At 43.0% G+C, this 23,358-nt stretch overlaps 1 protein-coding gene across 9 annotated transcripts in view; it reads right to left on the bottom strand.

Annotated features, from left to right (window-relative positions):
• Window positions 1-23,358, bottom strand: part of FBRSL1 (fibrosin like 1) — a 694,572-nt gene that overhangs the window by 33,667 nt on the left and 637,547 nt on the right. For all 9 annotated transcript variants that reach the window (XM_082244088.1, XM_082244093.1, XM_082244090.1 and 6 more), the window contains 3 exons: window positions 20,639-20,687; window positions 1,738-2,122; window positions 1,309-1,574 (listed from right to left, as the gene is read on the bottom strand). In XM_082244088.1, coding sequence (XP_082100214.1) covers window positions 1,309-1,574; window positions 1,738-2,122; window positions 20,639-20,687 — 700 coding nt within the window. The remainder of the gene's footprint in view (window positions 1-1,308; window positions 1,575-1,737; window positions 2,123-20,638; window positions 20,688-23,358) is intronic.

Raw genomic sequence — 23,358 nt, 5'->3', positions numbered from 1 at the left:
CTTTAAAAATAGCCCCATAGTGTCATGCAAGAAGCTCCATTTGTGAAGATAACCGAACCGCTGACAGCCAAAAAAAAGACAGTGGTTGTTTGTGGGAGGAGAGCTCACAAGTCTTTATGCCACTGGAAAGGCACCCCAAATTAAACAAACGTCTTGACATATAATAAAGCAGTAGCACACAGAACACTCACACATTTGATTACTTAAGCTCTCCTGAACAGAAAAGCTTATAGTTTTCTAGAGTACCACTACTTTTAAGATCTTGACTACACAACTTCGGTACTCAGAAGCTGAACAGAGAAAATGATCTAAGAGTAGACAAAACTAATCTATATGGTGAGCATTCATGGTTAAATCAGTACTGTCTATTGTGCAGATCCTGGTCTGAGGACTGGAGTTGTGCCAGTCTTGATGTGGAGATTTAAAAGAAAACAGTAGGTTACTACTATGCAGTGTGTAGATTTTGGAGCACTGATAATATATATATATATATTCTACTTTAAGACATGACTTTCTGAAATAATTTGGGAACTAGGTTTTGAAAACATAATGCTTACGGTTTTATTAACAGAGATGGGGCAGGAGATCACAAAAACGCACATCATTTCTTGGTACAAGTAGAATTTGGACTCCATTCCTATACTTTACATTTCTCTAGAGTAAAGTATGCCCACTAGTGGAACCAAGAGCAGACAGCTCTATGCTGCTTTGGAACCCCGGCCAAAATACATTCAATGTTTTCCTTATATAAATTGTATATGGCTTTACTAAAGCATGTAGTCCTGTCTAGCACTGAATCATAATTGTTTTACAAAAATTGCAATTCGCAAACATGGGAGTATGGGACAATTTAAAGTGATCCTTTGATCAGAAAGCATTTCTATAACACTACATGGACTTGACCATAGAATGTAGTACACATTTCAGAGTACAAAGCAAAGATAACTAGCTTTCAATATTATGTGTTAAATACTTTACAAAACATGGGTAAAGCCAATGCAGCATTGTTGAATAGGGAGGAAGTCTGAATCGGACTATGTTAAGGACATCTTTATTATATACAAATATATTACAAAGGATTCAAGGCCAGCTGTAAGCAGAGGCAGTTCTCTGCGTGGGATCAAATGCCTACACTACAAAGATATGTCAGAATTATGGGTAATGCCGTGCTGGACTTTGCTAAAACATTGACCACTAATGTAAAGTTATCTTTTAAAGGAATTTATCTTACAAGAGGAGTCCATACTGTATGAAAACTCTTGTTACACACACAGCACTCCATCCATACATCAGCATAGATATACTTACCTGAATATCCAGCACCAGCGGGGTGCCCAGGGATTACAAGGCCATTTGTAGGTAAAGACGGTGGAGGTGGCAGTGTGGGAGGGGTGGCAAACATGGCCGGATGATGATGCTGAGTTTGAGATCTGAGAGGAAAGTGTGAGGTAGCAAGGTTGGAGATGGAGAGGGGCAGACCCGGTCCAGCGGGGTGATGTGGTGGAATCTGGGGGGAAGACGGTAGGTGCTTGGGTATGCTGATACTAGCTGCACTGCTAGCACTGCTACTCCGGCTGTAAGTGGAGAAAAAAGAAAAAAATAGTTATCGCATCCCCATAGGTTTGTCTCATGGCCCCAGTGTTAAAAGTAAACATCAAATATATCAAATCAGTTTAAGCAGGCAAAATTACTGTGACAAGTTTCTGAAATGTAGTTTATGAGAGGCCAAACAGTTACCTGATGCTGGTGATTCCGTTTTGCGGTAGCTGCTGATGCCCAGGGTAGTTAAGGTGTGAAGAGATATGATTTTGAGTCCGTAGCTCAATAGGCAACAACTGAGGCTGAGACAAAGGCCGAGACTGAGGACGTGGTTGAGGTTGAGGTGTAAGTCTTGGCGGAGCTGGGGCAACTATGGTAGGCTCCTTCTTTACCAGAGGGCTAGCCCGAGTACTCGATGCCGGTGTAGACGAGGCAGACGTGACAATAGCAGCAGGAGGTGGTGGTGGACTATGTATGGGTGGGATATAAGGAACCTCTGTGTTCAGCTCCTGGCTGCGCTCCAGTCCTGATACTTTAGGGTGGCAGGGAGCCTGAGACTCAGACTTGTCATTCAAAAGTGTACCTAGATATAATGAGAAAAGATAGCTATTATAGGCATTTAACTGAAAAAACAGAACTGTAAAGGTTACGTTATGTGCAAATTTATGTCAATCTATTAAGGGATTGCCTCTGGAAGGCAATTACCTCATTTGCAACACACCAAAATCCACAATGTGATCTCTCAGTAGCAAGATTGAAATCGGCCCTATCGTGTATCCCTAAAGTTCAGTTAGAATATCCAGTGCAGATGCTAAATGTGTGCCACCATGCTGCTGGAAAGGGTCGAGGGGAGGGGTGGGGGGGGGGGGGAGAAGAAGGGTTGAGGTTTGGGGGGGGAAGAAGAAGGGTTGAGGTTTGGGGGGGGGGGAGAAAAGGGTTGAGGTTTGGGGAGGGGGGGGGGGGGGAGAAAAGGGTTGAGGTTTGGGGAGGGGGGGGGAGAAAAGGGTTGAGGTTTGGGGAGGGGGGGGGAGAAAAGGGTTGAGGTTTGGGGAGGGGGGGGGAGAAAAGGGTTGAGGTTTGGGGGGGGGGGAAGGGTTGAGGTTTGGGGGGGGGGAAGGGTTGAGGTTTGGGGGGGGGGGGGAAAGGGTTGAGGTTTGGGGGGGGGGGAAAGGGTTGAGGTTTGGGGGGGGGGAGAAAAGGGTTGAGGTTTGGGGGGGGGGGAGAAAAGGGTTGAGGTTTGGGGGGGGGGGAGAAAAGGGTTGAGGTTTGGGGGGGGGGGAGAAAAGGGTTGAGGTTTGGGGGGGGGAGAAAAGGGTTGAGGTTTGGGGGGGGGAGAAAAGGGTTGAGGTTTGGGGGGGGGGGAGAAGGGTTGAGGTTTGGGGGGGGGGAGAAGGGTTGAGGTTTGGGGGGGGGGGAGAAGGGTTGAGGTTTGGGGGGGGGGGGAGAAGGGTTGAGGTTTGGGGGGGGGGAGAAGGGTTGAGGTTTGGGGGGGGGGGAGAAGGGTTGAGGTTGGGGGGGGGGAAGGGTTGAGGTTGGGGGGGAGAAAGGGTTGAGGTTTGGGGGGAGAAAGGGTTGAGGTTTGGGGGGAGAAAGGGTTGAGGTTTGGGGGGGGAGAAAGGGTTGAGGTTTGGGGGGGGAAGGGGTTGAGGTTTAGGGGGGGAAGGGGTTGAGGTTTAGGGGGGGAAGGGGTTGAGGTTTAGGGGGGGAAGGGGTTGAGGTTTAGGGGGGAAGGGGTTGAGGTTTAGGGGGGGGGGAGGGGTTGAGGTTTAGGGGGGGGGAAGGGGTTGAGGTTTAGGGGGGGAAGGGGTTGAGGTTTAGGGGGGGAAGGGGTTGAGGTTTAGGGGGGAAGAGGTTGAGGTTTAGGGGGGGAAGGGGTTGAGGTTTAGGGGGGGAAAGGGTTGAGGTTTAGGGGGGGGAAGGGTTGAGGTTTAGGGGGGGGAAGGGTTGAGGTTTAGGGGGGGGAAGGGTTGAGGTTTAGGGGGGGTGAGAAACAAGGGTTGAGAGTGAGAAAAGAAGAGTTAGGGAGGCATGAAAAAGCATACCAGTGTATTTTTAAGATGAGTAATTAGGCACAGCGGCATTTACCTCTTGCATGAAACACATATGAGGAGGCAAGTAAGGTTGACTTTAATGCCCAGCCATCACACACATGCCTTCATGGGTGCAAAAGGTTGTGTGATCCCAGCCCAGGGCTGTTATCCCGATCACGTGACTGCTGTGAGGCAATCACAGTGGTCACATAACGAAAGCCAGGCCACCTTTAAGGCATTAAAGCCAACTTAAAGGGCCACCAGGAGGTGGCCTTAAGGGATTAAAGTTAGGAACCGATATTCTTTGCAAAATTTCATAAACCTGTTCCACAGTCATTTTCAGATAAAATTCAAGGCAAAAGAAACCATGCACAACTCTGCAATATTAATAGAGAGGGTAGTGCCCCGTTCACATAGGGGCAACGCTACTTCGCACCGCGCCGCGACCTCGGAGCGGCCGCCACGGACTTCATAACATTGAAGTCTATGGCGGTCGCCTCCTGGTCGCCCCAAAGAAGCTCCGGACCCTTTTTCTAGGTGGAGCGACTTGTGTCGCTCCTATTAGAACGGGTCCGCAGCTTCCCTATGGGAGGCGACATGCGGGGCGACCAGGTCGCCCTAGTGTGAACCGGGACAAATTCTTAAAAAAAAAAAAAATACAAAAACAAACTGTATAAAATTAGGTCAAATGCATTAAAATGTTTTTAATCAAGCAGTCCAAACAGTGTGATGATGATGATACTCAGATATATTCTTTCACATTCTGTGGCAAAACATGTTCTTCTAGGTTACTACACTAACTAGAATTAATTTAATACTGTAAAAAAAAAAAAAAAAAAAAAAAAAACACTACAATCAGGGCACAAATAGACTGACTTTCTAGGAAAACGAACAAATCGCTCAACTTGAAAAGTAGATTTGCCTGACAAACTGTCTGCCACGATCTGGAGGAAAAAAAACAGCTGCTACTATCAATTTCCTCTTGTCAGTATCTTGATTGTCACAAGAAGTGAAACAGACATTTGCCAGGTTTAATAAACTGCACTGACCCAATAATATCAGCTGAAAGACAGCTGCTGTAGGTTTATAGTGCAGCCGCTCAAAATTTTTACTCCAGCACAAACCTTAATCTAATTTTTAGGATTCAAGGAACCCATGCTCAATCTAGACATCAGGGAACAGTGGGGAAAAAAGTCACTTCAAGGTGGTCAGTGGAACAAATGCCTACCTTACAGCTGTGGGCAGAATGCCATTCTTAGAGGCAGCTAAGAATATTTGTGTCATGCTGATGGCCCTGCCAACTATACAGGCACCATCAGATGGGAGGCTAATCAGTCATTGCTCAAGGAACCCCTTAGTAAATTCTGCAGTACCCCCTAGGGTTCCACTAATCACTGGCTGAGAATAGTTTGCTTAACGAATGAAGTGCAAAAGAACTACTAGTGCTATTATAACTAGAGCAGCAAGCATGTATTTTTCAAGAAAAATAACTAAAGTGTGGACTTCAACATAATATTCTGCAAGTAAAACTCAAAAACAGATGCCAAGGAAAAGGATGAATAATGTAACATTACCCTTGATTCCACATAGGCAATACCTTCCATTTATTAAAAATAAAAAAACTTCAATACAATCTAATAACTAGTCTATGTCATGGGGCATACACTGGGAAAATTAGACACATAAATAGAAGAAAAAATCAGAGGAGTTTTAGAACCATAAAAATACAAAATTCCTGGATGATCTCCATTATCCTAATTTTTAAAGCAAATAAGTTTATCACTTTAGAATATAAGTATAATGGTTTATGTCTAGATATTCATGGAACACCAACAAAAATCCATTTGATGTTAAACATATGAATCAGTATCCAAAGGTGAGTGATGACAGCACTGTTCTCCAATTAAGCCAGTGTCACAGAACAGCACCAAATAGCCACAAATCTAGGCTCTGAAAATGAGGATTTATTAGAAGCTTAAAGGCGAAGTTCACCTTTAAGAAGAAAAAAAAAAAAAACACAACACATGCGCACTTTCTGAGGAGTGAGGTGTTTGCGGCAGTTGTAAAATCTAGATTAGGGGATTAGCTCGCAGGATTCCAATCTGACAACACATGCACATGTTTTTGCAGGTTAATAAAATGTGCATAAACTAAGCTGAAACACCAATCTCTGTTTGAAAAAATACCCCCGCCCAGCCGTGTCATTCATTCAGTGTTCTGTGAATGGGAAAACTACAAGTCCCACCAGCCTTTGTGGCTGTTGGCTTGTAGTTCTCAATTAACTACCAGAGTACTGTTGATTGCTCTAGGTAGCTCACGGAGCTTCCTATCAGAGTCTAACTGCCTGCCTGTATTGGAGATATGGGCACACAGCTACATTAACCGTCTGTCCCCAACAAAAAAAAAAAATAGCAAATGCATAATTTTTTTTACATGCAAAACAATGGTGCATTTTTTGTAAACCTGAACTTCTCCTTTAAAGTAGAACTATAAGCAAAACTTTTTTTCTCCATTTTGTAGAAAGTAAGGGAGGGTTATAACCCCTGTTGCTTTATTTCTTTACATCTGTGCCTCATTGGGGAGACTTACCTTCACTCTCTGTCCCATAGCCAAAACAGGAAGTGAGAAGAAATCCCTGCAAATTCAGGGAATTCCTTGAGGACCCTGAGAACTAGTGTCCCCATTGGAAGATTAAATTTCTGGGGACAACATAAAATTTGGGATTTTATTTTACTTTCAATGATATGGACAAGTCAAAGAGGGTGAATCTCCCCAACAGGGGCGCAAACCGCAATAAAAACTTGACAGGGGGTGTAATCTTTCTCCACTCTATCCAAAACAAAAGAAAATGTTTTGCCTTTAGTTATACTTTATAATAACTTTAGCAGAATTACAAACCCTTTGTTAGGCAACAAACTTTCACACGTATGTAGTTCAATCATAGTTTTAGCTGTATGCCTGGTGGTAGACTTTGATACTACACAGGGCATATTTAAGATGATATAAGAGCTACGCGATAACCGATGTGATTTTTATTTTGGCATCGACTTGTACAGAGCATCTAATATCTCTGGTATAGGCAAGTCGTATCTAGACTCCACAATATCATATACACATAAAATGGTGCCAGTCCTCTGGGTTCTTTAAGTGTGCGTTAACCTAATAAAAATAAAATAAGAGATTTGGTTCCCCTACAGCAGGTTAAACAGCAAAGTGCTTGTGCTGTCGAACCTGCCCCTCTGGGAACTGTAAAAAACCTGGCTGATCCTGCCACTTCCTGCGTCCCTCTGGGTGTGCGGACCACGAAAATCATGGCTGCTGACCCTGGTCACCGTGGTCCGCCTTCGTGCCTCCATCATCCGCTGTGTGTCTCCTCTCTGCTCTCCCCCATCCCTACCAGTCAGCTCGTGAGTCTGCGTCTCCCCTGCTACTGTTCATAAAACTACTAGCCACTCTCTTAAGCTGCCATCTTACCTTTTTGTGCTGTAGCTTTAGGCCGGTCCGGTGACTCCTGGCCACTAATGCTACAATCCAAGGCTGCAGTGGGATGGGTCAAGTGGCCAGCTCAACAGTCCTGTGACTCCAAGGTGACAGAGGGAGCGCTCACCTCCTCCTGCTGTAGCCCTGGATCGTAGTAGCAGAGCGGCCTGGGAGTCACGTGACCGGCCTGAAGATACTTCACAAAAATTTATTTAGAGGCATAGGATTCTAACAGACACTTATACAGTGCAAGATGGCGGCTTAAAAGAAAAGGGGGTGGGGCAGGCAGCAAAGCATAATTTAGGGTTACAAACCATTTAACTGGTTTTACAAATCAGGTAAAGCCAAGTCAGATCTGTTAGTCTGGCTTCCCTACACCTGTGAAGCCTACAGAAGCCCTCTCCCTACCACCTTGTTCACAGGGCATATTTTTTTATTACACACTCGCAGATACTGGAGATTCAGCACCTGCGGTGAGAGTCTGACGGCCAGGGCAATTGCAGACAGAGATAAATTGACGGAGGCAGCTAAGCAGCACAACAGGGGACAGAGAGGAGACGCTCATGGGAAGAGGGAACGCGCGTGTGTGTGTGTGTGTGTGTGTGTGTGTGTGTGTGTGTGTGTGTATGTATATATATATATATATATATATATATCTCTACACACTGTGAAAACCTGTCAGAGGCACAGCCACAGGGGGACCGATCTGACAGATACATACAGGGGATTTATTCCTTACAGGGAGGCACGCAGTAGATTAATTGTATTGAAAAAAGCAGGCTCCTTCAACCTGAACTGATCTAGACATATATAATTCATGCACTTGCTGTGCATCTACAGTGCGCAAGAGCTGCATACACCCAATGAACTATTGAGTACAGCCATTAACCGAGGTTAAATCTTTTTCCAGCTATGCACAATTGGTGTAGGTCTTTACTGTATCTGATTTCTGCACACCATTCTCTGATGATCCATTTGGTAATGTAAGAGTTGGTAACTAAAGTGGAAAAGAGTGATCAAAATAAACCGCAAACTGATGTAAAGAAGTAGCATAGCTTGCCGGCTGTCACTACCTATTCACATTAACTGTCATCCAGCCTTCTGAGTGAGTTATTAATCACAACAATTAAATCATGAACACGGGCCTGGTGCACATATTGAGCCCCCACCAACAGATCGATGAAAGCAAATCTCCAGAGGCAATTACTGTTCAGTGTAATGCAGCTGCCTATTATTTACAGAATGATGAGGAGCCGGTTGTACTAACCATGTTCTGTAAAATACTGAACAAGGCCCTTGTACTTGGCTCTCTGCAATACTCCATGGACCTCAAGCTGGGTATTACATAAAATGGTTCTAATTTCTGACCCATTCCCAGCGTTGGCCTCTGATACCTGCTTAAATGTTATGCTGTGTGTTGCTCTCTGGGCCAATACATTGCTTTTGCTTTGTTGTTGGGTAGTCATATGGCAATTTTTTTTTCTTTTTAATTTTTTTTGGAATATTTTTTTTTTTTTTTTAAAGTGCATATACACTTAAGGAGTCATTTATAGTCTCAATTTCCTGCCAACAGTGATGTGGCAGTTTGCCAACTTCCAACAGAAACACAGAGAAGGTGCACAAAAAGGCCTCATTCACACTGGTTTTAGTGGTCTTTTAGCTGAGGTGTGAATTTTTCTTTGATGCACTTTCATGAACACGCAGGCTCTACAGAGTTCAATCGTAATGTGCCTAAAACGCAATTAATAAACAGACCTAAACGCACCAGACAGATAAAATGAGGAGGGGAGAAAGCAACTTGGCCCCCACCCTCTCCTCGTTGGCTGTGACTGACAATGGCTGAGTGAACCAATGAGGAAAGAGAAACACAGGAGAGCCGCTGCTCTCATGCACATCGCTGGATCGACATGGGGCTTAGGTAAAAATGCAGTTTTTTGCAAAAAAAAAAAAAAAATTAATAAAAAACCCAAATTATTCTCTTGTATGCACTTGCAAAGTACTGCAATTGTGGCCAGTGGATTTTTGGAGAATTGCTCTTGTAGAATCTTTGGTTCAGGTCCATGCTGAGCTATAGACTTTCAGTTAATGAGCTGGAGGAAGCATCAAAGGACTACAAGTACCGTGATGTCACAACACTTGTGCTCCATTGAGATCCAAGAGTCCCCCTGCTGCAGTGGCAGATGGGATTTTTTTTTTTTTTTTACAATTCTCTGTGAATGAATGATGCAGCTATGTGGCTGGAGCTATGCACAGTTACACCAAATTAAAACCTGACATAAGATGAAACATGGTCCGAAATGAAGAGTTCGCTTTTAAGATATAGGATGTGGCGTGACATTGCATTTGTGAAAAACCCTACTTAAAGTGACAAGTGAAAAAAAAAAAAAAAAGGCAGGCCAAGAACAAAAATAAAGCAGGAAGGGGCAATGCACTTTAATGGCACTGATATAATTAAAAGCAACAGTTTCTCAAAGCCGTAATAATTTTTTAGGACCTTTCAGAAGGGAAGCATTTAGTAAGCACCAAATTCTGGTAATTGTATGTTTTGATGCATTGTAATAGAATGATGGAAAAATTCTGTAGTATAAGTCTTTCAGCACAGGACATAATAGATGTTTAAAGCGTAACTCCACTTCTGTTGAGAAAAACAAAAAAAAAAAAAAAAAAAAAAACACACACACACACACACACACCTTCCCCTCTGGGTGATGTACATTGCAAGGATTATAACATTTTTTGTCGCAGATTCCTACTTTTTGTTATTCAGAAATCACTGTTTGTTCCTCTTACTGAGTGGGTCTAATTATTATCAATCAGCTGTGCAGCTGCCTGTGCGATCAACAAGGTGAAAAAGGAAAACACCAGCGGCGGAAGTTTACCATAGAGCTCACCGGTCATGTCTATTACTTGGAGGCCGGGCACAACGTTATGTCACATCCAGCCCCAGCAGTTGTAAACACTGCCGCGTGTTCTGTTAGAAAAACGCCCCATCTACATGTGCTAACATGCAGAAGTGAACACATATATAAATGACGTTCAAACCACACGTGAGCTATCACTGGGAACTTAAGAGCGAAAGCAAGAATTCTAGCACAAGACCTCCTTTGTAACACTAAACTGGTAACCTGCATATAATAATAAAAAAAAAAAAAAAAAATTGAAGCGTAGCCTATGGAGATTCTTTAAGTACCGAAGTTTGGCGCCATTTCACGCGTCTGCGCAAATTTAAACATGTTCGGTATCTATTTACTTGGTGTAACATCTTTCACATTATACAAAAAAATTACTATTCATGAAAGGGTTTTTTTTAAATAAAAAAATATAAATAATTTGCGGTTAAATAAATAATAATTTGCGGTTAAATACCATGCAACATAAAAAAACTGCCAATGACCGCCATTTTACTCCCTAGGGTCCTTGCTAAATATTTAAATGTTAGGGGTTGAGTGATTTTCTAGCACAAAATAAATATAAAATGAATTTTACAGGTAGGAGATTATATATATATATATTTATATATATATCTATCCATCTATCTATCTCACCATTTCAAAGATTAAGCGGTTCGTAACCCCGCTCTGAAAGATTGTGTTTTCTGGCACAGTGTATAAGGAAGCACCTGACAAATGTCTACAGGCAAAGGTCTTCAACTTGAAAATCAAGACAAGATGAGCTACCAGTTGCTAATTAAGACCCTTGAATTGTATGGCAAGTGTCCCATACATCCTGCAACCATGGCAACCTAGACTTGCACAGCAAAGTCAAGGCTTTAACCCTTCAACGCCCTTTATACCTACACACGAACAGCTTGCTTCATTTATAATCTCACAATGAAACTGCAGACTTGAATTTAAAACCAAAAGTTACATGTACAAAGATCAAACATAACATGGACCACCCATCAAGTGGTCCTCTACTGGTATGCTGTAGTATCTTAAACCAAGCCATCACTAGCAGATTCTTTAGGTTCTGTAAGTTACAAGGTTGGACCTCCATGGATTAACTGGTTTTTCCAGCACCTCACAGATGTCAGATGTTTGATTGGATTGAGATGGTGGAGAATTTAGAGGTCAAGCCAACACCTCAAACTCATTATTTTGTTCCTCAAACTCTTGAATTTCAGACCAGACTACCATCTTCCCTCGCTCCCCTGGTCCATCTCTGTGCCCATTGTAGGCACTTTTGCCTGTGGTCACGGGTCAACATGGGCACCATCACCAGTCTGCAACCCCATATACAACAAACTGCGATGCACTGTGTTCTGAAACCTCTCTTTTGGAACCAGCATTCATTTTTTTCTAGCAATTTAAAGCGGTAGTATCCCGCTTTTTTACACTTTTACCTACAGGTAAGCCTATAATAAGGCTTACCTGTAGGTACAAATAATATCTCCTAAACCGGCATGGTTTAGGAGATATTTACAGTGCATGCAGGCGCATGCGCTCTGAAGGTCCGGGGGGACCTTCAATCTATTTGCCGGGAGCTTGCCGGAAAATCACTCCCGCGCGCATGCGCGGGAGTGACGTCATCGCGGCTCCGGCCAATCATGGCGCCGGAGCCGTCTCTTCCAGCCAATCACCGCGCTGGAGCCTACCGAACCAGGAAGAGACGGCGAGGGATCATGGCAGCGCCCGCAGCGATGTCCGGGGGTCCGTGTCGGGGCTTCATTCTAAGGTAAGTAATACATAATGAGCTAGTATGCGATGCATACTAGCTCATTATGCCTTTGTCTTGCAGGTTTTTTTTTTTTTTTGAACTTTGGGTTTAAGTCACAGCAGTCCTCCTATTGGATTGGACTACATGGGCCAGCCTTTGCTCCCTGCATGCATCAATGAGCCTTGATTCTGTCACTGGTTTTCCTTCCTTGGACCACAACTTTTGGTAGGTCCTGACCACTGCAGATAGGAAACTGTCTTGCGGTGGGTCCTGTTGTAGCTTTGTAGGGACTCTGACCCAGTGGTCTAGCCATTACAATTTGGCCCTTGTCAAAGTCACTCAAATCCTTACGCTTGCCCATTTTTTTTTTTTTTTGCTTTCATCAACTTCAGATACCACATGTTCACTTGCTGCCTAATGTGTTTTCACACTACTTTCAGATGCCACTGGATTGAGAGAATCAATGTTCCTCACTTTACCTGTCAGTTTTCAGAATGTTCTGGCTGATTGATGTATACATGGAAAAAGACACACTACTCAAAAGGGCTCCCCCATCTTGGCGAGACTAAATAAAATCTAGCAGTAAATGGTGCTTTGTGGAATCTAGGGATACCCATAAGAGTGATTTTGTGTAAACTATTCACAATAGCAATCAGAAAAGACCGATCAGAGGAAGAATGCTTGTACCAAAAATATTTAGCTAGAGTTACATTTTAAAAGGTGTAGGCATTCATGACCATGTTCTTGCTTGGATCACATAAACATGCAAATAGTGTAGGGTACAACATGCCAAAATTGGCATTCTTGGTAGCCGGTGAAAAAAACATAATCACTATTGTTTTTGCTGGGCCAATCTGGCACTGTGACTGTCTGCATATCAACTCTTTCCACCCTTCCAATTTGGCACTAAATAGAACAATTGTATGACCAGAGATAGGCAAGGCGGAGCTATCCTCTGTCCCTGCACATTTCCTGGGTTATTTCAAACAGCCCTCCTAAATTGTATCCTGGTCTACAGAATTATTAGCCTTTATCTTGTGGACATCTGAGAGGGGGAGACACTGCACCACCTTGATGCCCCTTAACATCCACACAATTACCTCCTTGATCATGTCCCTGTACAGACAACGCACCCCCTTGAACACCTTCATGTACAGACACTGCTAAATCCCTGAACACACTTCTGTTTCACCCCATATCTCTATCGATACAGATCCCCAGATCACCTTAATAGACACACTGGACTCCCTGATTACTCTCCTGAATACACATTGTACACCCATTCATTACCAACCTGTACAAAGACTGCACCCACCTATCACGTTATATTTACCAGCTCTGTGCAATAGTATTGCACAGAGCGGCCCCAAACCTCTTCTTCTGGGGTCTCTAACTTTAACACCATCCAGAATACTCCATGAACCACCTGGTCACCTCCATAGATGCACACTGTACATCTTGATCCCCTCTCTGGACTAAAACTGCACCCCAATCATCATCCTGGTAACACACTGCACCATCCGATTACTGTTAATTCTAGATGTGCACAGCAAGAGTCCAGGACTCCAACTACAGCTTACAATACCGACACCCCAATCCACCTACGTTCCCCAACAAGTGCCCTCCTTTCCCATAAATGGAGACTTCAGAATAATGGACACATCCTCTACAGCATGGCCAGTGCCCATTATTCCACTCTACAACCGATGTCAGAGCAGCAGTGCCTCATCACTATACGCATATTTGGTTGGGTGGGAAAGGGCGGGGGGTGTCATTCATCCGGCAGAGAGACAACATTCCTCCCCCAAGTCATGTACAGCGGTGGTCCTGTACCTTGAGAGCCTAGCAAGCACACACTGCCCTCACACTATCTTATCCACCTGCTCTGCTCCTCTGACTTTCTTCACACCCAGCTTCACTAAGTGGCCAAGATAGCCCTTACCTTTCTTTCCCTTTCTCAAGTGGGTCGCCAGAGAGGTTATTTCAGTTTTTCATGGCAACTAGGCCCTACACAAAACTGTATTCTAGTGTAGAATACTGAAAAGGGAAAGAAACTGCTTGAATCAAAAAGATTAATTTTTAACAGTTGCAACATGCTGAAATGGCGTGCCTGCCATCTCCATTCCTATTAAACGAAATGTTCTTTAATAAACAGAGCAAGGTTTGGCACTTCTGAAAACACCACTAATCTGGAAATCAATGAGGTCTCTGCTGCCTGGGATACAGCAGAGAGAAAATTAGCAGTGCTCATCAATGTCTTATTGACTCATTCTAGAGATAGCAAAGGCTAAGATTTTGGTCTGAGGGGGATGGTAAGACTGACTAGTAGAATACAGATCGCAAATCTTTCATCATTAAATAAGTCTAAAAACCATAGCAAACACAACAAAAAGTGTAAGCTTACATTAAATCTGATGTGCCGACTGGTATCAGAATCGGGTCTATAGTACATGGGTAAAGGAATTCTGTACTGAAAGAACTATGCAGCTTGCCACTGTCAATTCTCATTTACAGCTGTTGACTTTTGAAATCAGTGCGGCTGTGTGGTGCACTGCCTGTACAGCTGCATCATTCATTGACAGAGATCTGTGAATGAACTACAAGTCCTGTCTTCCACCAAGGCAGATGGACTTGTACTTCTCAAGGAAACACAAGTGTGGTGATTAGGCATGTGACGATATCAGATTTCCATGCTGCGATTAATTGATTAGGGTTTTGTCACGGTATACGGTATTATCACGGTATTCAATTATTAAACTTAAATTATTAAATTTCTACCTCACTTCCAATTTCATTGCTGAATTTAGGGACTTTGGTTCACCTTTGCACATAATTATATAGTCAGTCAGTACAGACTCTGTGAACCAGGCCTAAAATAAGCCATCAAGCAGTGTCTGGCCTTCCTGGTGATGACTGGTCCTGGCGCTCGGCTCCGATCCGATGGCCTGGTCATTAGGGGCTAAATCCTTGCGGCCCAGAAGTGGTTAAGCCTGCAGGAGGACCGGTGTTTTTATTTGTAAATTACTTTACTATTGCTTTAGGCCTCGTTCACATGTATGCAGGTTGGCGGTTCACATGTATGCGGGTTGGCGGCCCACATTTGCACAGGCATAGCAGCCCATTGATTTGAATGGGCTGCTATGCCCTCATTTTACGCAGAAAAAAAGTTGCATGCAGCATTTTAAAAAAATGCAGTGGCCTTTAAATCCATCCTACTTCTGCACCATGCGACTTACCTGCAGTTCCTGCTCTGGCAAGCTTTCTGCGTTTTTAAATACATGGGCCCAGCATTTAAAAACACCGTTTGTGTGTGCAGGAACTGCAAGTAAGTCGCATGGTGCAAAAGCAGGATGGGGTTCACGGCCACTGCATTTTTTAAAATTCTGCATGCGGCTTTTTTCAGCTGAAAACGCAGGCATAGCAGCCCAACCCCATTCAAATCAATGGGCTGCTATCCCTATCCCTGTGCAAATATGGGCCGCCAACCCACATACATGTGAACCAGGCCTAAAGCAATAGTAAAGTAATTTACAAATAAAAACACCGCTCCTCCTGCAGGTTTAACCACTTCTGGGCCACAAGGATTTAGGCAGGCCAGACACTGCTTGATGGCTATATACTAATGTAATGTGGGCTGCTATGCCTGTGCATCTACATATATATATATATATATATATATATATATATATATATATATATATGCTGCTATGCCCGTGTATGTATTTCTATCTGTCTATCTATCTATATCTCCATCTCTATCTATCTATATCTCCATCTATATCTCCAGCTCCATCTATATCTCTATCTATCTATCTCTCCATCTATCTGTATATCTATCTCTCCATCTATCTGTATATCTATCTCTCCATCTATCTGTCTATCTAGTGACAGTGTATGGTAAAAGTACTTGCAGAAGGCACTGTGTCTCTCAGTGTGTCTCTCTGAGCCAGTAAAGGAAGCATGTGGGTGTGTGCTGAGTGGGAGCCGTCTGATTGGTTACAGGGAGGAGCTAAGTCTCTCACTCTAGGATCATATTACCAGAGCTGTTTTCTATTGAGTGAGTGAACTGCTGAGTGAGGAATGAGTCATCCAAAGGTATCAATTCACAAGTCAGACTGAGGAGCAGAGAAACTCGGTATTTTAAAAATGCCACAATAACAATACCGTGGGTATGCAATACCGCAATATATTGAATTACCGAAAACCGGCATATGTCTAGTGGTGATCCCTACACTTGGAGAGCTGAGGAAGTGTCAATGGACTACAACTGAAAGCCCATACCTTGTACATACAGCGATGGAGGAAGAGTATGCAGGAATCCACTTATTGAAGGGGCAGTGCTTTGCAGAGCCCTGTATATATGTATATATACACCTCCAAAAATATGTGCATTTATTGCATTTAGGTGATGCAGGCCTTAGCATTTAAGCATTGTGTACATAAAGTCAGTACTGTCTACAAGACTGACCTACGCATTTCACACATCATACCCCCATCTCCAGGAATTCTCTACGTCTTGGACTGATACTCCTAATATTCCGCCTACCTCTAGCCACGAGCAATACTTACTCACACCAGGTATGATATGCATAAAATCCTTTTTCCCTCCCCCCCCCCCTTTCTTCATATGGTCAGCGAAATGGCCAGTTATCTAATACTACTACATACTTGATCGCATATCTCATCTGATTGAATGATTGTAGGCATGCCATACCGGCCCACATACCTATAAGGACCTTTAGGACCAACGGTGGATCACTGTGGCGCCCACGATCTGGCCGTTTGTCAGCCAATCTTCTTATTACTTTCCTTGCCAGTGAACCATGTTTAAGCGAGACCTGACACCCCTCTTTCGGTTAACACTGTTTTAAATTGACAGTCCAGTTACCCCTATAGGAAGACTTCCTTTGGTTGGTACCCTTACTAGAAAATGATGATATTCCGCATAACAAATGAAACTTTTTTTTGAATAGGTTTTTCCTTTGGTACACTAAACGTAAATTATATTCATATAGGTACAGTTAGTGCATTGAACTCTGGTTGACCCCTGAAGAAGGGTTTCTATACCCGAAACGCGTAGGGTCCTGTCCGGTTTTTGCCACCAATGGTGCCTAGGAGTCCTCTGTACAGAGACTGGTCTGTCCTTGCATGCAAGTTTTAATCTTATGCATATCCAGTATTTGCTGGATATACAATTATGTATTTGTATTATGTAATTTATGTCAGCTTTCTTTATGTAATAAAATAGAATTGTTTATATACACTTATGTGCACAATTTTTTCAGTGTTTCAGTGGCATATTAAAGTCCCAAACCATTGGGTGTTTTTTCCTTTTTGTATCGACCAGTGCTTTGGGTCAGTCAGTTGAAACAAATGCATAGAAGTCACTGGACTAGTATTAGCCAGAGAACTATTTTCTTTTTTTCAATAGCTAGGTATGGCAGTCTGCATACTTTTTTTCAGCACATACCATAGAGGTGTATAACATTTAATCTAAAATAAAAGGTTACGCATTAGCAAAGTAACAGATAACAATTACAAGCGGTAAGGGGAGCGATGTTAAATTTCTTTGTGACACCTCATTGTAGAAAACCAAAATGGCAGGGAAGGTTTGGAACCTTTGAGGTTTCTATTGACATCTGTGTCCCCATTGAGAGGGTTACTCTCACCTCCTGTCCCAGTAGCCTTGGCCATAGTTCTAAGCATTTCCAGTACTAGGATAAACAACATTGAATATAAAAGCAAGAAGAAATTTCCCCAAAGGAAAACACACAGCAGTGAAAGCTCGTCCGGTTCTAACCATTCCAAATTCTATACAAAACAGATTTATATCTGGACTAAAGCTCCCTTTTTTGGACTGCACTCTGCATTAAGGAATGCATATCTATTTTAAATGGCCCCCTCAATCGCATACACATTCCAAAAACGCACGCACCAGGCAGCATAGTCAAGTGATTATTTTGATCCACGGATATGCATTGAGGGCCTACAGAAAATGAATGAACCTATTCAGTACAACAAAAACGTGAATGGACCCCCAAATCCTATGTTTATTGCTGCTTGGTGTTGAAGTTCACAGCTCCAGCCTTGTACACGGAGTGTGAGCAAAAGCCAAGGGGTTCCAGCAAGGTTGGCAGGGTCAATACTACTTCTAGCTGGTCATGTGATTTTTATAAAGAACAAAAAACAGTATAGAACATCAATGTAAGAAGTTACATAAGCTATATTAAGTTAGTCATATGAAGAAACACTAGTCCTGCCTAGTCCTGGTGAAAATAGAGCCCGACGCAAAGAGATTTGAAATCATTTTAGCATTTTTAAAAGGCCAGGTTCATCTTCAACTAAAAAAAAAAAAATTAAATAAATGCACATATTTGTGAAGGTAAAAATAGGTGCACTATTCAATTTATTACACAAGTGCCTGCAAAGTATTGCAAGGTCAGGTTCCTACACACTCATTCTCCATCTTTCTGCCTGTACCTCTGTATGGATTTTTAGTTAGAAAGCTGGAGTGAAGATAGTAGCTCATTCATTACAGATATCTGTAAAAGAATGACGCGGCCGTACGTCAGGAGCACCATTGATTTTAAATGAAAGCGGCCATGGACAAGACAAGAAGACATGGACAAGAAGAACCCACCTGCTGTCATAAGAAGGGGGTGAGCCCAGGTGAGGGGATCTGTTCGAACAGGTTACATGCTACACCCTAAATATGGGTGGAATATTTAACATGTTCAAAAGGTGAACTTGTCCTTCAAGTCTTTTGTATGGAAGTAGATCAGGAATTACCCTGACGCACCATGCATTTACAAACAAAAAAACATTTCAGCAATGTAAAAACCTGCTCTAACAATTACCAGTATAGCTGAACTTTAATGCAACACCCAGAGAAATAGATAACATATACAGATGTAATTTGTTTTATCTGCAGATGGTTTGGAATATGTATTGCTATAGACACTACAGAATGCTGCTAGGTCAGTGACCTCACTTCTCTCCACTGCTGATAGGACAAAGGGAGCATAACACGTATCCCTCAGTGCTCCCTTCCTGTAACAATGTTCAGAAATGGAGAGACACAGCAATGTGCAAAGCCTCCCGTTATTGCTGCTCTGCCCAAGAGCACAAGAGGCAGATATCCAGACATTCAGGTACGTAAATATCGTATGTAAAATTACATTTTTCCACAAATACATACACTGAACAAAATAATAAAAAAACTCAACACTTGTTTTTGCCCCCATTTTTCATGAGCTGAACTCAAAGATATAAGACTATGTACATAAAAGGCCTTTTTCTCACAAATATTGTTCTCAAATCTGTGTTAGGTAGCACTTCTTTGCCGAGAGAATCCATCCACCTCACAGGTGTGGCCTATCAAGATGCTGATTAGACACCATGATTATTGCACAGGTGTGCCTTTGGCTGGCCACAATAAAGGGCCACTCTAAAATGTGCAGTTTTATCACACAGCACAATGCCACAGATGTCGCAAGATTTGAGGGAGCATGCTGACTGCAGGAATGTCCACCAGAGCGGTTGCCTGTTAACTGAATGTTCATTTCTCTACCATAGGCCGTCTGCAAAGGAGTCAGAGAATTTGGCAGTACATCCAACCGGCCTCACAACCGCAGACCACGTGTAACCACACCAGCCCAGGACCTCCACATCCAGCATCTTCCCCTCCAAGATCATCTGAGACCAGCCACCCGGACAGCTACTGCAACAATCGGTTAGCATAACCAAAGAATTTCTGCACAAACTGTCGGAGACCGTTTTAGGGAAGCTCATATGCATGCTTGTCGTCCTCATCGGGGTCTAGACCTGACTGCAGTTCCTCGTCATAACTGACTTCAGTGGGAAAATGCTTACATTCGATGGTGTCTGGCTCTTGAGATGTGTTCTCTTCACTCTACACTTCAGAAGGCAGACCGCGTGTATGGAGTCATGCGTGTGAGCAGTTTGCTAAAGGCAGTGTTGTGGATCGAGTGGCCCATGGTGGCGGTGGGGTTGCGTTATGGGCAGTCGTATGTTATAGACAATGAACACAGGTGCATTTTGAATGCACAGAGATACCATGACGAGATCCTGAGGCCCATTATTGTGCCATTCATCCACGACCATCACCTCATGTTGCAGCATGATAATGCACAGCCCCATGTTGCAAGGATCTGTACACAATTCCTGGAAGCTGAAAACATTCCAGTTCTTGCATGTCCAGCATACTCACTGGATATGTCACCCGTTGAGGATGTTTGGCATGCTCTGGATCAGAGAATACAACAGTGTGTTCCAGGTCCTGCCAATATCCAGCAACTTCACACAGCCATTAAAGAGTAGTTAGTGGACCAACATTCCACAGGCCACAAACAACCTGATCAACTCTATGCAAAGGAGATGCGTTTCACTGCAAGAGGCAAATGGTGGTCGTATCAAATACTGACTGGTCTTCGGACCCCCCCCCCCCCCAAAAATACAGTAAAACTACACATTTTAGAGTGGCCTTTATTGTGGCCAGCCTAAGGCACACCTGTGCAATAATCATGCTGTCTAGTCGGCATCTTGATATGCCACACATGTGAGTTGGATGGATTATCTCGGCAAAGGATAAGTGCTCACTAACACAGATTTGTGAACAATCTTTGAGAGAAATAGGCCTTTTGTGTACAAAGAAAAAGTCTTAGCTCATGAAAAATGGGGGCAAAAACAAAAGTGTAGACTTTACAATTTTGTTCAGTGTAGATTACCAAGAGTTCAGCTATAAGGTCCACTGAATCTAAAATGAAAACAAGGGTAATAGCATAAAAAGCTGTGTTCAGTACTTTAGGAGGTATCTGAAATATTAAGAAAATCATTACATTTTACAACACAATAGTTGATTGTTTCTCTGAATAATTTATACACACACTGATGTACTTAGTAGCAACTCTTACCTGCGGAGGCAGCTGGAGAAAAGAGGATCTCAGAGCCAACATTGGAGCACTGCAAAGAGAGGAAGAAAAGAAACCGGTTATTTTTACTGCCTAAACCAGGCACAAATTCAATACAGTAATCCTAAGTTACAAGGGTGTATTTACATTTTTTGTGGTGCACTGTTACCTGTTAATATGTAAATGTATTGAAAATGGGCTGCCAAGGCACCAAAATGTTCCAAAAAGAGGTAAAAAAAAATGTATACTGCAATGCACCAAGTATTATCCTAGTGCTCGGGTGTCCATCAAAATGAACGTCACAGCAATAGTTTACAAGGGCCCCCCTAATCTTTTTAAAACCTTTTTATGCACATCGGAGTGCCTATTGCACATCTCATCTAATAATTGAGGTTTGTATTGTTACTGTAAGGGAAAACAGCAATGTTCACCATGTCATTTCAGCAGCAGTTTCACAGTCAGCCTCAAGGGTGCGACATTGAGCTATCAAACGCGAGACAAGTGATGGGAGTTGTAGAGCACAGGGTATATAATTCCATGCAGTTTCCTGGATGCAAGACAACCCGATCCAGATAAATACAGTCATTGTGTCACCACTATTTCTTTGTCAAGGCCGAGGGCAGCTCTTGAAACTTCAATAGTCTGCTAAGCATTGTTAAACCAAAATAATTTGCATTTATACAATTTTCTTTTTTTTTAAACAAAGATAGAATGTCATAAAAAAAATAAAATTAATAATAGGTAGATAGATGCAGTTCCAATAGGGTGATCACTTTAATCTGCCTTATGAATGCTGGCAGACTGACCTTGTTCTAATAATAAGCAATTGTTCAAAAGCACCAAGACAGAACACACCAGTCAATTATAACCCGCACATTGTGTGTGCAACTGAATCAGAAGATCGAGTTAGTCCGTCATTATGCTCAGGTTTTCTAAATCGCATCACTCCAGGGGTAGGGGCTCTGCCCGGAAGACAGATCAGTCGGTAGTAAAAGCCAAGCCTGGAAAAGGAGGAATGCAAACAATAGGTTTGTATGCCTAATGCAGATATCTCCCCCATCGTCACTGCATACAGGCAGAGCTTATACTTTTATATGTCTGAATGGCCCTAAGGGTTCCAATATCACTGCATTGTTTACCACTTTACTTTTTTTTATTTATTTTTTATTAAACAGGCCTGCAAACAGACATTCCTGTTTGGTGAAAAAACAGGCAAGCTTTCTACTACAATCCTGGGCTTCATCGAGCCAAGCTAAATGCACTAAAAAGAAAGCAATCCATTTTCACTTATTTTGTGTGTAAGAGAAATAAAATGGAACCTTGGTAAACTGGGCATCCCCAAGGAATTGTTTTTATGGATACTTTTCATGCAAATGGTTTATGGAATTTTAACATTAAGTGAGCCTAGGCTTTTCCCATCACAAGCAAAGCAATGAGTCTACTATAAAGCCTGGTCCCCAAGCAAGATATGCTCACCTTTTCTCTACTTCTCCAACTCACCCGGAGCTAGGAAAAGAAGCCCTAAATAATGGAGCTTATGGCATGCACTGGGCCAATTACCAAGGAGCAGCACTGTGATAGAGTAAGGAGAGCAAGTCACATGTCCCAACATACTCCGCTGTAACAAATCCATTTTCTTCACTCCTAGCTGCTGATATGAGAGCAGGAGGCAAGGAATGTCAACTGTGTACTGTCTGGGGACTTCATCTTAAAAGTAAAACTAGGAGTAAAACTTTTTTTCCCATTTTGGATAGAGTAAGGGAGGGTTTTAACACAAACCCCTTTTCTGCCATCTGTAGATTTACCTACACTTCCTGTCCCAAAGCCAAAACAGGAAGTGAGGACATTCCTTGACCCCCCCCCCCAGGTCACGAAACTAGTGTTCCCACTGGAAGATTTTCCCTCCATTACTTTTCTGGGGACAAGCCAAAATTTGGGATTTGTTTACTTTCAATGAGAATAGTAAAAAAAGGACAAATAGAAAAGGTGAATCTCCTTAAGGCTTCTTTCACACGGTCCGCCTCCGCAGGCGGATCCGTGTTGCTCAGCGGGGATCGATCCGCGATCCCCGCTGAGCCGGGCGGATGACAGCTCCGTCTCCGCTTGCAGAGCGGAGAGGGAGGTGTCTCAGCACCCGCTGCCCTCTATGGGGGATCGGAGGAGAGCGGACCGCTTGTCCGCTCTCATCAGATCTGCTCCGCTCCGATTACTGAACGGATGGAAAAATAGGGTTTCCATCCGTCCAGATTTCAGCACAGGATCGGATGCGGATGGCAGCGGGTGTCAGCGGAGGTGACCTCCGCTGACACCCGCTGCCCCATAGAGCTGCATGGAGGATCCGATCAGATCCGCCTAAAAAACTGTATATATACACACACACACACACACACACACACACATATAGGTATAAAAAAAAAGGTATGGGAAAGAAAACTCCTCGCCTATAGCAATAACATTCCACCTGACATAGTATATTTCAAAAATAAAATAGAGAGCCCAATGGATGCCTGCTAGAACACAGATAATACTGTAGACCCATGAGCCCTTAGAACAATCTAATTATTGTGCTGAGCTTAGCACATTACTTCATTTCGCTCTGATGGATGTGGACGTCAAGTTGCACTTCAGGTCTTGCTTTCCATCAGCTGTAGTAAGCAAACACAGGCAACACACTAAGTGCCAGAAAAGCTTTGGCACAGTGCAAGAAACTTCCAATTATAGTC

The sequence above is a fragment of the Pelophylax lessonae genome (genome assembly GCF_965119305.1).
Source record: "Pelophylax lessonae genome assembly, chromosome: 1".
NCBI classification, from domain to species: Eukaryota; Metazoa; Chordata; class Amphibia; order Anura; family Ranidae; genus Pelophylax; species Pelophylax lessonae.
Note: the sequence above shows the minus strand (reverse complement) of the source record. Positions and strands in the feature narration are given on the sequence as shown.